Here is a 16,550-nt window from a genome sequence, read left to right on the forward strand (position 1 = left end):
TTCTATCATTACTGAATAATAAAAATATATGTATCTACATGGACATGTAGGAAGCAGAAAAACAATTATAGTATAGGACATTTTCTCTAAGATAAATGAAGAAAAAAAATCATTACAAGCGTTCACCATCAAGCCAAATCAATAGTACAACTAATGCTTTCCTAAATTCCAAGTCCGGCTATATATGGACCATTTAAAAAGTAGAGAAATTTTTAAAAATAGGTATCATAGCAGTTCTTCTACAAAGTAAGTAATAGATAAGCATTGAATGTCCTAGAAGTTCTTCAAGTATAGTTGTTCTTATTTAGAAATGTATTCCTTATTACGGTGGGGAATGGTAAAAGAAACTCTAGCAAAAGAGTTGCTTGTTTTAAATTAAGTGGTGCACTACATACTTTGGAACATTGTTAAAATTTTTGTGAATATGTAAAACACCCTGGCCCAAGTAAAGATACCTCCCAAGCATTGTGACTTTAAGAGGTTAATCTATATTGGTAATGATTATAAAACTGCCAGCTAAGCAAGATTCTGATGAGTGGCATTTAGGTTTCTGTCTGAAATTTCATTCTTTTTTAAAAAATTGGGACTCAGATAAATGATGGACTTTCTGTTCATCTACATGAATTAAAAGGAGCAGTTAGAGGGAGTAGCTTCTCTAGATCTAATTCCATCCAACAAAGAGTAACTGTTATGTAACATGACAGAAACTTGGGGAGAAAGTACCATTTTCAAAATCTGGGAGGTCAAAGGAAAGCAAAGGAAGGAAACCCTGGCCATTCTCAGTCATATTGCCTAGAATTTAGTGAAGTGATTTGAAAAAAATACAGAAAAGTATAATTTCAACATCACAGACTCAAAAAGAGAATATGACATAAGAGGAATGAACAATTCTAAAAAGTAATAAAAGGAGTGAAGCAGTTAAAGAATCAGATACAATTACATCTGTGGACCATGGACTATGAAACACAAAGATGTAAAGAGATACAGTCAGAGATGAATACAGAGAAACAGTGTCAGGGAGGGCACATTTCAGGAAGAAGTGAGGTTTTGGAAAAAAATGGAATGACTTCCAAATAGTACCAAAGTCAAATGGAAGTGGGTGTGAGGAGCCTCTTTTGGAAGCAAGAAAATTAGGAATTAATAAACTCTAATAAAATTAGTAAAGTGAATCTCTAATGGAAACCACGTTATGGAAACTGAGAAAACGGAACTACTTCATTTCTATTTCACTCCTGTTTTCTCCATCAAGGAGAATGAAAATATAAGTTGCAAGATTTAGGCAAATACAAATAAAAGGTAACTAAAATTCAGTATATTTGAAGAGATAATAAAGCATTAGCTATCCATTGCCACAAAAAGAGAAGGCTGGCATGTTCTTTTTACAATGACCCTTGCAAAGCCTTTCCTTTATCAGCCCAAAAGCAGTGCTTACAAAGCCCTAGATGAAGCCTTTAATTCTAAACTGATTTACGTAGAGAAAGATTGACTGACTTCTGCTCACCCAGGAGAAATGCGGGCTACTTTTCTTTCCTAGGTGAATACTCAGATTAGTTCCAGAGAAGATTTTGGGAAATACTGAGACAATGACACCTGTTTCCAAAATAGTTAACCTCTGTAATTTCTATGAACCATACACAATCACCTCCTACTGCTCAACTCTTTGTAACAGCCTTTCTTGTAAAGAGAAGGATGGAAGTGATTAAGGATTTAACCAGCTGTAGTTGCTTAGTATCATTTTGGTCCTAAGGAATGACCTGTAGTTTTTGAGTTTTCCTTTTAAATGTTGGGAGAGAGGCATAAAAGTTGATCTATGTTGAACCATTTAAATTATATTTTTATATTGACAGTCTCTTAGGATGACACAGAGTAAACAGATACTTTCTTTAAGGTTAATGTGTCTCAATTCCCTTTCCAAATCGTAAGAATAAAGAATTTAGCTAGAGCTGGAATAATTCAAAGTTATCTAGGACAGGGATTTTTGAATCCATATCAGGGTACTTTTCTTTTTACAGTCATGCCTCATAACATTTACTAAAGCTGGTACCTGACCTAATCCCTAGGACCCAGGAAGACAGATCTGATGGTGCTAAAACAGCCCTTCAGAAAATAACAGTCTATCTTTGGAACTATTTGAAGAATGTTTCAGAACTACATTATATACCCTAGGGGATTCAGTAGGTTTCCATTAATGGGTAGGATAGATTTCCTGGAAAGTAAACACAACACCAGCTTGAGAGGCTAAGATGCTTAGATATTTACTCAACCTGACCATTTTTATGCCAGCTGAATTTTCCAATTCATTACGTTCTTGTGTCCACATTATTTACTTTTTTCCTCAATGGGAGGCACTCATTAGAAGCCTGAATGTCTGGATTAGCAAATTCCGGCTGCATTACACTACTCTTCAATGCACCATCCAATTCATTTAGGGATGGTCATCTTCATCAAAAGAAAAACACCAAGTTTGCATCTTCTTAATGCTGTTAAATGACAATCCATTGAATACCTAGGAGATTTTCCCTGTGTATTTTAAGTAAAGAGACCAACACTACTGATTATTTAATGATTAATCTTGTCCTCTTTACCATTTATCCTATGGAGATCATTGTTTTGGTGAGCAGTCAATTCCTATTTCAAATAGAATCTAAAGGTACACAGTCATAATGATTAGAACAAGGGAAACAGAGATGGAATAACCTTGTGTCATCCTAAGGCTAAAACTTTTTATTCTCACTGTCTGATAAGAAGCTTCACCATCGATTATGGAAACGAAATCATCAATAAAACACTTGCTTGGATTGCTCATGGGAGGCTTTTATGGTCCTCTGTTATTGGTTGATTGGTTGCGGGGGAGGCATCTATGGAGAATAGTTATCACAGAGGCTGCAGAGCTGCCTTCTCAGTTTGATAGATTGTACCAGGAATCCTGGATGAGTGAAGAGGTGAGAATTAAAAATTGAGCTGAGGGAACTCTACATTGAAGACATTTTATAAATTTTTTAAATCAACTATTACAAGTGGCAGAGGAAGTCCCAGGGCATAGTTCTTTGGGTCTCTAATTGTTGTATATTTAAGGACATACTTGATCACACAATCATTTGCTTCCATTGATTTTACTTTGGCTGTCATTGGGTATGACAGCTTCATAGCCAAGTGCCTTCCTTTTAGGTCATACTGTTTGACTTTATGGAGAAGTTTGGCAATGCATCTTAGCACATTTAAGTTTCTAAGAAACTCCCTAGGAAAAACATCTGTTCACCTTTGTTTAAGATCTCAGATTTATTTGTTCACCGAAGGCATTTATGGAATTAATGTCTGAAATAGTCTCTAGAAAATACTTAGGAAACTGATAAAAATGTTCATTAGAGCTTTTATTGTTAAACCATCTGAAGAAGTTTAGGTAAATATGAGCTCTTGACAGTAAATTTCAGTTCCACTTGGCTTAAAAAACTTCTGTTGTAGCCAACTACCTTTTAAACTTACACCTCAATAATTTGATACAGCTTTTCAGTGATACAAATGAATGCTCCTCTGTCATAGCAGATAAGGTTAATTGTTATCCTCTACATTGATGATAAGGTCTTGCTTTCATATTCCAAGTAGTAAATCTACTTCTAACTAGTTCTACCACCACCCCCCCCAAGGAATCCTTATACTCAAGCCAAAATCACTTTGCAATAAGATTATCTTCAGCATGTAGAATGATAGTATACTTTGCAGAGGTTAAGTCATTTAATTTACTAGGTCTTTATCTTGGTGACCACATTGAAATTTGCTTTTTTCAAACTTAAGTTTCATAAGAGTCATATTGAGGTCTTTTTATATTAGAAGATACTTTTGACTTAAAAAAAATTAGAACAAAATAATGATCTCCATTCTTTAGTAGCTATTCAAAATACTGAATTCAGACCTGATGATGCATTTTGATAGTAATATTGGCAAACTAAGATATAATCAGAATAAGGTTATCATGGTGATAGTGGTCTAAGAAATGCATCTTCATTGAAGGAATTGGAAAAGAAGAAAGGTATTTGGAGGGCAGTCGTGGAAGGAGTACATGTTTTATTGTTGCTTCAGAAAACATATCTAGCACCAACTTTTGGAAATTGTATAATTTGAATTCACAAAAGGAATTATTTCCTATGTATTAAAATTCTCTAAATTACATTAAATTGCATTGCAAAGAAGTTCTCTGCCACTGGGAGTTTTTAAGCAATTGTTGAATAATGTACATCAGCAATTCTGTCTATACTAGAATTTCTCAATGCATTTTATAGGAAATTAGTTTTTGTAATGTTAATGGGTGTTAATCATGAAAGAAAAGATAGATTCTGTAGTCAAATAAGTTTGAATTAGAGTTAAACAGGCATTTTTACTAAAGTTCTCAGAGTCTTTTATGTGCTTATATGGTTTATGAATCTGAAGACATAATTTCTTTGACTAGATCAGCATTTCTTCTTATAGGATTAGCCTGTCATGGAACACAGTTTAGGAAATTTTGGGTAATTATGTTGATCTCTAAAGTGATGCTACTTAAAGTATGGACTAATGCCCAATTCATAAATTGTTAATTACAGATTTATAACATGATAGATTCAGAACCTAAAAGTAATCAGTTGAAATCGTCTATAGCAATTAGACATTGTCATGGCATCCAAGTAGGTGATTATTAGACTCTTGTTGAATAAGATGTAGGCCAATTAGAGTATTATCCAGCTTTTGTGGTGATTTCTTGTGGCATGAAGTACAAACTAGTCAGCTCAGTAGGATCACTTAATGGTCCTCAGCAGATTGAAAGAAAAAGACTTATTCATCATCGCAGATAGTCTGAGAAGCGCTGCTCTAAAGTTCCTTCTGTTTTCTAAGAGTCTGTTCATCTCTTACACTTAACATAGGTAGTGTCTTTTCTCATTTAAACATTTATAATCTGATTAATATTCAAGTATTATAATGTATATAAAGCACAGTTAATTATAGAATTCAGTTTAAATGCACCAAGGTCTGACTTTTATTTACTTCTAAGGAAATCTTAAAAATCGAGTGTTTATCATTTTTAGAATTCTAAAGTATTATGTAATTAACTATTTTGTTGTTTTATTAAGTGATGATTTCTATTCTGAATTGCATATTCCAAAGCCATAGCTATAGCTCATGTTTCCACATAACTGTGTACATCTTTTATTATAGTTCATGTAATTTTAAAGATTTTGTTGTTTTGCAGGTTTCTGCTTTCTTAAAAACTTCTATTAAAAACATTTTCACCAGTCTCTCATATTCTGTGAGATAGTTATTTCTCAATTAGCTGTACAAGCGAAGTTGAGCTTAATTGTAAAAAGGACAGTTATGCCATAGCATAGACAGTCTGTGCCTCTTCCCACCCTTTGGATTAGATAACTTTTTCTGTAGTTAAGTTTATCAAATACTTGAATAGGTGATTACATATGATAATGAAATAATTTCTAAAATTATCTAGATTCTGAATCAAGAATTTTCTTCTTATTGTTCTTCATAAATGACAGACTATATACTATGGACCAATATATAGTTCCTGTAAAGAAAAGGAAGAAATGATTTAAAACACACATGCGCACACTGCATGATACAACATCTTGAAAAAAGAAGGTGGGTTTACTAATGAAAAAAATTAAAGTTGGATATCAGAGTGCCTGCCACTAATTGTAAAATCTTCATCATATCTTCTCTATACCCAGTTTTCTAATCTGTCAAAAAGTGGTACTGATGGTCCTCCTCTTCCTCCACCCCCTATCCACACACATCCCTCACAGGTCCTTAGAAGAATAAAATTAGAAAACATGTGTGAAATGCTTTAAAATAATGTAGTTAAACATCATAGCTGTGCCTTGATAATTTTCCAGTAATCCGAAAGTAAATGTGCTCTTCTTTTTAGTTTGTTGTCTTTCCATGTATGATAAACAAACACAGATAAGCTTGGTGTTTGAAGTGTCTGGGGTACTAAACTGGACAAACTTCATGTAATTGGTTTGTTATTGCTAAAAAACAATGGTGATATGGTATAGAAAAGTATGAGTTGAAAAGATACGAAAATTTGGCTCTCGTATTAATTCTTTCTATAAAGATTTCCAATGTATTAGATCTTTTGGAGCCCCAATTTTTCCACATGTAAAAATGACAGGAATGGAGTTATTCGTATCTAAGGCTTTTTCTATCTTTAGCAGATCTTGAGTTAGAGATCTACAGACTAATACTACAAAATTATTTTTTAAATGGACCACAAGATGGCGTTTGTAGCTAATGAGTTTTTTGCGTTAACTCTGTTGCAGTCAGTGAAGTATTTGCAGTATTTACAAATCTAAACTTATTACTTATGTTCTTGAGAGATATGTAAAAGTAATTTTAGAAAAAAATATACAAATCTTGTTATTTTGAAGTTATTGACATTTCTCAAATTATAAGTTGGCAGGTTATTCTGAATTTAGATTTTTTCAAAAATGAAATTTAATGAATAATTTTGAGCCATTGCAAAATAATAGAAGTTGCTTTCCCTTTGTAACATAATCTCTAATTTCTTTCTGGATTGATTACGTTTCAGAAAAATGTTTAAATATGCAGCTCCTGAAAGTTTTCATTACTGTTTGGATCTTAGGTTTAGATGATAAAAAAAACAACTACTAAAATGTTACACACTCCGTTGCCCTCATTTTAGGCATGGCCTACAATTTTTATAATGTAATTTATTTTGCAGTGATATTGGCCTAGTATGGAGATGTTTACATATTTGAGCTTCAGTGTTTCCTCAAATGTAGGTGATGTCGTCTGTGCCCAAGATCATTTGAGATAGCATTAAAGTACGTAAAGGACACTCAGTCATATTTCTCAGTTTTAGTTTATTAAGAAGAGATGCAATTATTATGGCACTGTCTAAAAGATACTTTTAGATTAGTAGGAAAACTAGAAGCACAACAACTTTGACTTAATATGGAAATTTCTGGTTTAAAAATGGGTGCATGGTAAGGTTTGGCTTTTATTACATTTTACAATAATAGATATCATTGTTATTGTTTTAGGCAAATATATGGTTATTTTACTTTATTAGCAGAGATATATAGATAATATTTTATTAATTTGACTTATGTGATAATTTGGATGAGACTAGGTTTTCTATTAGCTGTTCCATGAACAGGGTGGTAGCATTACCTATGGAGATATCAAACTTTATGTTGGCATTACCACCTGGTGGCTAAGAGCTTTGGACAGGCGTAACTTGTGACTTTAAGCACAGAGACCTTGAAGACTTTTTGTTATTTCAGTGGACCTCAGCATCCTTATCTGTAAAGTGCTAAAAATAATAGTATATACATCAGTTTTATTTGGTATTAAAATATATATGTACACATATGTATGTATGTATATAATGGAATAAAGAAAGATGAAAGGAAAGTCTTAGAAGCAAAATTTAATATTCCCAGTAAGTCACTAAAAGTAAATCATTTTGAAGCTTTTATACTCATAAATACCTTTCCAGGAGTCTCAACTAGTTTATCCCTTAAGCCACTACTTATTTTACTTGAGCCCGAAATAGCCAATATAGAAAATATGTTTGAAAGCTGCTGGATAGATAAGTAAATAAATAGGTAAAATATATGTTAAGTTCTTAATGCAGTGCCTAGCACATAATAAGGTTTTGATAAATGTAAACTATTAGTAGTAATAGTAGCAGTAGTACTAATTGAAAATTATTTCTCATGTATTTCTGAATCTTACCTTTGGAAATTATTTATAGTGACAATTACCTTATAAATATCAAATACAGAGGGGAGTGGTAAAATGTTATGTTTGATGCCTTTCCACACTGTGTCAAGCCAAATAGAGCAAGACATATTTACAAATTGTATGTGATCTCATTTGCCAACTTTTTTTTTCATTTTTAAAATTTTTATTTAAGTATAGTTGATTTATAATGTTGTATTAGTTTCAGGTGCACAGCAAAGTGATTCAGTTATACATACGTATATATCTATTTTTTTCAGAGTCTTTTCCATTACAGGCTGTTACAAAATATTGAGTATAGTTCCCTGTGCTATGCAGTAGGTCCTTGGTGGTTATCTATTTTATATATGGTAATGTGTGTATGTTATTCCCAAACTCCTAATTTATCCAACCCCCCCACCGCTTTCCCCTTTGGTAACCATAAGTTGGTCTTCTATGTCTGTGGGTCTATTTCTGTTTTGTATATAAGTTTATTTGTATCTTTTTTTTAAGATTCCATATATAAGCAATGTCATATGATATTTGTCTTTCTCTGTCTGGCTTATTTCACTTAGTATGATAGTCTCTAGGCCCATCCATGTTGCTGCATATGGCATTATTTCATTCTTTTTTATGGCTGAGTAATATTCCATTGTGTATATATACCACATCTTCTTTATCTGTTCGTCTGTCAGTGGACACTTAGGTTGCTTCCATGTCTTAGCTCTTGTAAATAGTGCTGCAGTGAACATTAGGGTGCATGTATCTTTTTGAATTATGGCTTTCTCCAAATATATGCCCAGGAGTGGGATTGCAGGATCATATGGTAGCTCTATTTTTAGTTTTTTAAGGAACCTCCATACTGTTCTCCATAGTGGCTATACCAATTTACATTCCCACCAACAGTGTAGGAGGGTTCCCTTTTCTCCACACCCTCTCCAGCATTTATTATTTGTAGACTTTTTGATGACAGCCATTCTGATCAGTGTGAGGTGATATCTCACTGTAGTTTTGATTTGCGTTTCTCTAATTATAATTAGTGATAATGAGCATCTTTTCATGTGCCTTTTGGCCATCTGTATGTCTTCTTTAGGGAAATGTCTATTTAGATCTTCGGTCTGCCCCTTTTTTGATTGGGTTGTTTGTTTTTTTGATACCGAGCTGTATGAGCTGTTTGTATATTTTGGAGATTATTCCCTTGTCGGTTGCATCATTTGCAAATATTTTCTCCCATTCTGTAGGTTGTCTTTTTGTTTTGTTTATGGTTTCCTTTGCTGTGCAAAAGCTTTTAAGTTAATAATTAGGTTGCATTTGTTTATTTTTGTGTTGGCCACTTTAGGTTCTAGGATGAAAGTTAACGGACATACATGGTCCAACCCCCCTATTCTATGAATGGGCGAATAGGCCCAGAGAAATGAAAAGATTTGCCTGAAGTCAGACTGTGGAATAGAACCTCTTCATAGCCCACCATCTTGAGAAAATATTGATTCTTAAATGTGGAAGTTTTCATTGGAAGCTATATCTACAGAAACACCATTTTTGTTATCATTCATTCTTTAGAAAACTTGATCACATCTGCTTGTGGGATCACTACCTACTTATGAGAACTAAAGAGACATTTACCTTTTCTAATGGCAAAATGTCATCACTACTTTACTGGGGTAGCAAGAGATTTACTTTCAAGAAGAGTTTTGGAATTAAAACTTATTTTCTAAATATTCTGTCTGGGTATTTGAGAAGTTTTTAAGAATGTGTTTTGGGACAAAAGGGCTTTTGTTTACCTGTCAGGCCTGTTTGCCCTAGTTCTGGCTCACTTTTCTAACTGTACAGCCTTTTTCCCAGTCCTGCCCTTCATAGAGAAGCTACAGTTTTTGGTCTTTGTCTACAAACTGGAGCCACCTGGAAAAAAGTGTGCACTGCATTCTCAGTTAACGAGGATTTGTGATCGACTTGCTTTCTGGTCACCCAACATCCTGCCAATAAATATGTTCAACATATTTATGGACTTACTTTTACTGCAGTGGAAACGTGGGGCACTAGAAAAGAGTGCTGGACTCAGTGGATCATGGTTTCCTTAACTATAAGATGCAATTACTTGAGTTTGTCAAAGTATTGTTGTATCAAATAAAATAATGTGTATGGAAAATTATGACACATTATTCAACTAAAAGTGGAATTGTTGCTGATTCTCTTATGACAATATGAGAGTCTAAAACTAGAATGAGCTGATGGGTATGATTAAAGGTCAGGCCACCCGTGACACTGGGTATTTTTGATTGTTACTCTAATTTTGATATTAGTTTGCTTTACTAATTGTAATGATTTAAAAGTGGGAAAAAAGTCAATTCCTTGATAGAAAACAGTGAGAAGCCAAATAACAGAAATACATTTTTTTCAAATAATTGTTTTAACATCTTTTTCTTCTTCTTTTTTTAAAATAAATTTATTTATTTTATTTATTTATTTTTGGCTGCGTTGGGTCTTCATTGCTGCACGCAGGCTTTCTCTAGTTGCAGTGAGCAAGGGCTACTCTTCGTTGTGGTGTGTGGGCTTCTCACTGGGTGGCTTCTCTTGTTGCAGAGCATGGGCTCTATGCACACGGGCTTCAGTAGTTGTGGCAAGTGGGCTCAGTAGTTGTGGCTCGCGGGCTCTAGAGCGCAGGCTCAGTAGTTGTGGCACCCGGACTTAGTTGCTCCATGGCATGAGAGATCTTCCCAGACCAGGGATTGAACCCATGTCCCCTGCATTGGCAGGCAGATTCTTAACCACTGCACCACCAGGGAAGTCTGCAGAAATACATTTTTTAAAAATATAATTTACAATTATAAGGAAATTTCACACTAGATTTTGAGATTTTTTTTTGTTGTCATTTTGATGATTCTTTATATCCTCCAATTATCACAGTCCTGGACGCAGTGAATACTGAACTAAACTATTTATGTGGTATAAACAATCCATTTCTTGAGTTTTTACTTAGTTTTTCATACTCAAAAATCCAAGAAAAGCAAGAAAGAATAAAAAGATTTAAGGAGTTGTAGAGATTATCGTTCATTATTTTAAAATAGATATATGTACATTAACTGGGTAAATGAGCAACATATCAGGTAATAGGTTAATATTAAACATTGGCAGGAGGAGGCAGTTAACATATTTAGTTAGTAAGAAAATCTGCTATCAAAATTCCAAAAAAGGATTGGTAGCTTCAGGAGCTACACAGTTGAAAGCATGTCCTCAGTTTTGTAGATCCAGAAATCTGATGGTCAGCAACCTGAGTGGGGATCAGGCTTTTATAGCAAAACTTAACATTAACAAATTTAGAGATCAATAGAAGCCAGGATGTCAATTGATTAATATTCAGATTGAAAAATGCAGTGTTTATGATGAGCAGCATATTTGCATCAGTAGTAAAGTACATTTCTTCTCTATGGTCTCTGCATTTACTGAGCACTTACTATATTCCTGGCATGTATTAACTCAGTCATCTTCAAAGGGTATACATACTCCTGGAAATACATACAAATTTCTAAGAGGTATGTAAGGAATCAATTTCTACACACTCAACCTGCGTATATACTCTTTCCTAAAAGTTGATCCCCCTGGGACTTCCCTGGTGGTGCAGTGGTTAAGAATCTGCCTGCCAGTGCAGGGGACACGGGTTCGAGCCCTGGTACGAAAGATCCCACATGCCGCAGAGCAACTAAGCCTGTGCGCTACAACCACTGAGCCCACATGCCACAACTACTGAAGCCCATGCACCTAGAGCCCCTGCTTCGCAACAAGAGAAGCCACTGCAATGAGAAGCCCACGCACCTCAACGAAAAGTAGCCCCTGCTCGCCGCAACTAGAGAAAGCCCGCGTGCAGCAACAAAGACCCAATGCAACCAAAATAAATAAGTGAATTTATTTTTTTTAAAAAAAGTTGATCCCCCTGCAATTATGCATTTTTTTTACTCACCTGCCCTCCAAAATGGTCCTTCTTCCACTCTGTAAAAGAAAGGTGTCTCATCTTGATGGGCCAGTGACTTATTAAATGTATCCTGGTGGTCATTCAAGAGACTGGTTATTTTCCATTTGCTGATGAATGGCTATACCTCTTATCAGGTTTGTAATATCACAGACGCACTTAACCATTTGATCCTCAGCTTTCTCATCTATAAAGTAAGATTCATAGTAGTCATTGTGAGGTTTAAAGAAGGTAATATGCGATAAAACAACCATTATAATGCCTGACCAAGTATTCATATAGATATTCAGCCGTTGTCATGATACTTCTCTTGATTTTCTGTGCTAGTGTTCTATAATCTGTATTTCAGAATACATAAATTGTTTTTCTACCTTTCGTATGGTGGATGGTAGGGAGATAGTTAAGTAGCTAATTTTTTTCTTTTACCATGTCTCACTGTCATTTTTAGGATTTGCTTTAGAAATGAAAATGTTACTTCACAACACTAATCAGCATGGAGGGCTGATCTTCCTTAGACATTTATTGAACTAGGAGAGTTGAAGAATATGACAATGATAGAAGTTTCATCACATTAGGATTAATACCATCTTTGGTGCAATTTGGATCCCTTATTTGACAGGAATTCTAAATAGAGCAGACCGCTCAGATTTTTATTTTGAATTTTACCTTGAATATGTTCAAAGATTTTTTAAATGATAGTTTGGCAGAGTTATCAAAAAGATATGATATCTCCTGAAAGCAGTAATTGCTTTGGGCTGCCCTGCAGGGTTACCAGATAGTAGATAACGTATGGATTTGCAGAAGAGGCCAGAAATCAGGTTCACAAGGGAAACGGGGCTCCTTCCAAAGGTGAACCATGGTTTTCTATCAGCCCTTCAATCCCAGTTCATAGTTTTCATTGTTTTGTAAATGTTGTGGATAGATTTTTAAATATTATCTGTATTTAGGTATTTTTGTATTTCCTTCTTTTTTATACTCAAAATTTGGTGAAGGAGATTTTTGAGTATCTATAAAGCTGAATTAAAAATTTTTTTCTTGGCATTGAAAAGAAATAAAATACTAATAACTGCTAATATTTAATACATTTCTCCATATGATGTCAATTGTAGGTATTTTGTAGATGTTCTTCCTCAAACTGTGGAAATTCCCATCTGTTCCTAATTTGTTGAGATTTTTTTTTTTTTTAAGTAAGAAATGGACATTGTAATTTGACAAATGTCTTTCCATGTCTATTGAGATGATAATAAATTACATTTAATACAGTCAGTTACATTGATTGATAGTTGAACATTAATCCAATCTTACACTCCTGGGATAAACTCCATTTGGTCATGAAATATAACTCTTTCTATAGATTGCTGGATTTGATTTGCTAAAATTTTGTTTATAATTTTTGCATCTATGTTTATGAGGGATAGTGGTCTGTAGTTTTGTTCTTTTGTAATGTCTTTGGTAAGTTGGAAAGCATTCCTTTCTCTTCAGTTCTCTGGAAGAGTTTGTGTAGAATTAATATGATTCTTCCTTGGGTTTTTGGTAGAATTCACTGGTGAAGCCATTTGGGCCTGAAGTGTTCTTTGTGGAAAGATATTTAACAACAAATTCAAATTCATTTGAATTATCTATTTTTTCTAGAGTGAGTTTTGGTAGTTTGTATCTTTTCATTGGTTTCATTTAAATTCTCAAATGTATAGGTATAAAGTTTTCAATAATATTTTCTTTTTTTCCTTCAGTAGAATTTAAACGGATGTCACCTCTCTCATTCCTAACAGTTGGTAATTTGTGTCATCTTTCTTCTTTTATGAACAGTCTGGCTAAAAGTTTATCAATTTTATTAATCTTCTCAAAGATTCAATGTTTGGTTTCATTGTTTTTCTCTTTCATTGATTCACACTTCTATCTTTTCTGGGTTTTTTCTTCTGCTGCTTACTTTGGTTATAATTTGTTCTTTTTTAGATTTTAAGATGGAAACTGAAGTCATTTAAGACCCTTTCTTCTTTTCTAATGAAGGTGTTTAGTGGTATAAATTTCTCTTTATGTACTACTTCAGTGGCATTCCAAAATTTTTTATACATTGTATTTTCATTTTCATTCAGTTTAAAATAAAATACTTTCTAGATTACCTTTTGATTTCTTCTTTGACACAGGGCTTATTTATAAGTGTCCTGTTTAGATCTCAAATATTTGGGGATTTTTCAGATATCTTTCAGTTGCTGATTTCTAAGCTAATTTCATTATGTTCAGAGAACAAACCTCATATGACTTGATTCTTTTTAAATTTATTGAGATGTCTTGTATAACCTGGAATATGGTGTGTTTTGGTAAATGTTTTATATGCACATGGAAAAAAATACATATTCTCTTTTGTTCTGTAGATATCAATTAGGTCACCTTGATTCGTTTCCTGGGCACATTAATGACTATCTCACCACCTAGTCCCAGCAGACCATCATAATATAATCATTGCTAATTTTTTGAATACTTACTTTAAGCCAGACATTCTGCATAGAGATTTATACAGGTTTTGTAAATTTAATTTTCACGATTGCTTTAGTGGTAAGTATTGTCATTAACCTAATTTATAGCTGAAGAAACTATAATAGAGATTAATCAACTTGCACAAACTCACACTTGTTATAGTAGGATTCAAATCTGATTAAGCCATGCTTGTATCACTACTCCTCTGTCTAGATGCTTAATGCCTGCCCCCTCAGATCCAAATGGTCCATCTTTCCCTCTACAATTTATTATAGATCTGTTTTCTATCCTGACAATGGGGGAATAGTGGATTATTTCAGCAAACTAATCCTTGCTAATTTTTTAACCTTTTTTGTTTTCCTCTTATTTAGCAACAGTTTCCCTCATTAAGAATTAAAATATGTAGAAAATGACAGGGATCCTGGCAAGCCTATGGGAGAGAGGAGTAGGGCAGATTGCTATAGGAACAGATACGTAAGGATTTATTAATCCTTCTAACAGTAAAAGTGAACTACTGTTGACCTCCTCATGGTGTGTTTCCATCATTTAGTGCCTTGCTACATGGGAATCCTTCCTTACATCACAGACAGATCTCCACTTGGAAGAAGGCTCTGAAGATAAATTGTAATCGCATTGAAGACTTCTCTGTGATCTTTGGGAGATAACCAAGGTTAACCAAAGTTATTCTTTCTGGATGGGCTGGGTCCTTTCTAAAGTGGACGAAAAGTGTTTCACACTATCTGGAAAACCAACAACTTAAAACTCAGGTGTTCCAGAGCATTCATATGAATTTGGATATATATCTACATATATATACATATAAATATTTAGCTTAGTTTTAACTATGTTCTTAAATTTGTATGCCAATAATTATACATTAAAAAGTTTTTTTCTTAAATATTTGTCTGTGGAACATGTCATTTTTAAATATATTGTAAAGACTCAGTTTTAATAAAAAGTTTAATATGAAATGACTTGTGTGTGTTCATTTTCTACTAGTAGCTCAAGCCTCTGAAGCAGATTCTAATATGAATCCAGTGTATGTTAACAAGTATACTATGTATTCACCTTTATTTCATCATAATTTTCTCTGAAATGCTATTTACTTTGATATTAGGAATTCAAAGTAAATATGCAAAAAATGATTAAATATTATTAAACATTAATGATAACTTCAAAAGTTGGTTTATTAAAAGTTAAGTAACTGTTTAAAGATTACCAAGATAAATTTAAATTATTTTTTGAGTTACTATTTAGAATTCCTTATACAGTCATTTTCCCACTAGTAAATTTATTCTTTTTTTGGTATTTTTTTTTTACATACTCTTCACAATTCACATCTAGCTTTATTTATTTTTTTTTAATTATTTATTTATTTATGGCTGTGTTGGGTCTTCGTTTCTGTGCTAGGGCTTTCTCTAGCTGCGGCAAGCGGGGGCCACTCTTCATCGCGGTGCGCAGACCTCTCACTGTCGCGGCCTCTCTTGTTGCGGAGCACAGGCTCCAGATGCGCAGGCTCAGTAATTGTGGCTCACGGGCCTAGTTGCTCCGCGGCATGTGGGATCTCCCCAGACCAGGGCTCGAACCCGTGTCCTCTACATTGGCAGGCAGATTCTCAACCACTGCGCCACCAGGGAAGCCCCTAGCTTTATTTTTTAATGCACACAGTGTTTATCAAATTTGTTCTCCCATTTATTTGTTAAGGGTCTACTCTTTATAAGGCACAATTGCAGGTGCTTATGATGATAATGATAAAGACACATTACACTCATTTCCTTCTCCAGGCTTACATTCTAGTAATATTTATCATACAGAGTAATTTTATATTCATTTTATGGCTATATTTAAGAATTGAATATATTGGTTATCCTAATATTTGGCAATTTTTGGACATATATTTCTCAAGACTTTGAGTAAAGTTTGAGGTATTTAGTCATGCCTGTTACCTTACACGTATGACTTTAAGTACCATTTGGTTATTAGCACTTAAATAAGTGTCTCACACACACAAACAAACTAGACATTTAAATTATCTTAACTAAAACAAGAGATACACAAACACCTATATAAATATAAAACTAAACATTTTTCTTAAATACTGGCATGTACAATTTTTAAACGGTTCGTAATAAAGAATCTGGCTTCATTTTTTGATGTTTGACTGCTGACAGCTTTTAAGCCTCACCTCCCTTTTCCTCTCCTGCCCCGGGTCTGGACAAGCTGCTGAGGCCAAAAGAGCGCTCCCTCTTTCGGCACTCACAGGAAGTTCAAACCATACAGCCTCCTCCCAGCATGCTGGGACTCACCCTCTAACCATCATAAAAACCCCAAGCCAGTCTCCTTTCCCAGGTCTCAAGACATTTTCAAACAGCCTGAGAGGCCA

General features: G+C 34.0%; 1 protein-coding gene across 5 annotated transcripts in view; it reads left to right on the top strand.

Moving 5' to 3' along the window:
* The window catches only part of SNX7 (sorting nexin 7), a 98,703-nt gene extending 83,571 nt beyond the window's left edge, over nucleotides 1–15,132 (top strand). For 2 of the 5 annotated variants that reach the window (XM_007169548.2, XM_007169545.2), the window contains one exon: nucleotides 14,718–15,132. In XM_007169548.2, the coding sequence (XP_007169610.1) occupies nucleotides 14,718–14,795 (78 nt within the window). In that variant the 3' untranslated portion in view covers nucleotides 14,796–15,132. Of the gene's footprint in view, nucleotides 1–5,519; nucleotides 5,623–9,067; nucleotides 10,204–14,717 lie in introns of those variants that run through there. The other 3 variants (XM_057526228.1, XM_007169546.2, XM_007169547.3) reach the window with 3 other exon arrangements.
* Nucleotides 15,133–16,550: the final 1,418 nt, after the last annotated feature.

Source organism: Balaenoptera acutorostrata, chromosome 1 (genome assembly GCF_949987535.1).
Source record: "Balaenoptera acutorostrata chromosome 1, mBalAcu1.1, whole genome shotgun sequence".
Lineage (NCBI taxonomy): Eukaryota > Metazoa > Chordata > Mammalia > Artiodactyla > Balaenopteridae > Balaenoptera > Balaenoptera acutorostrata.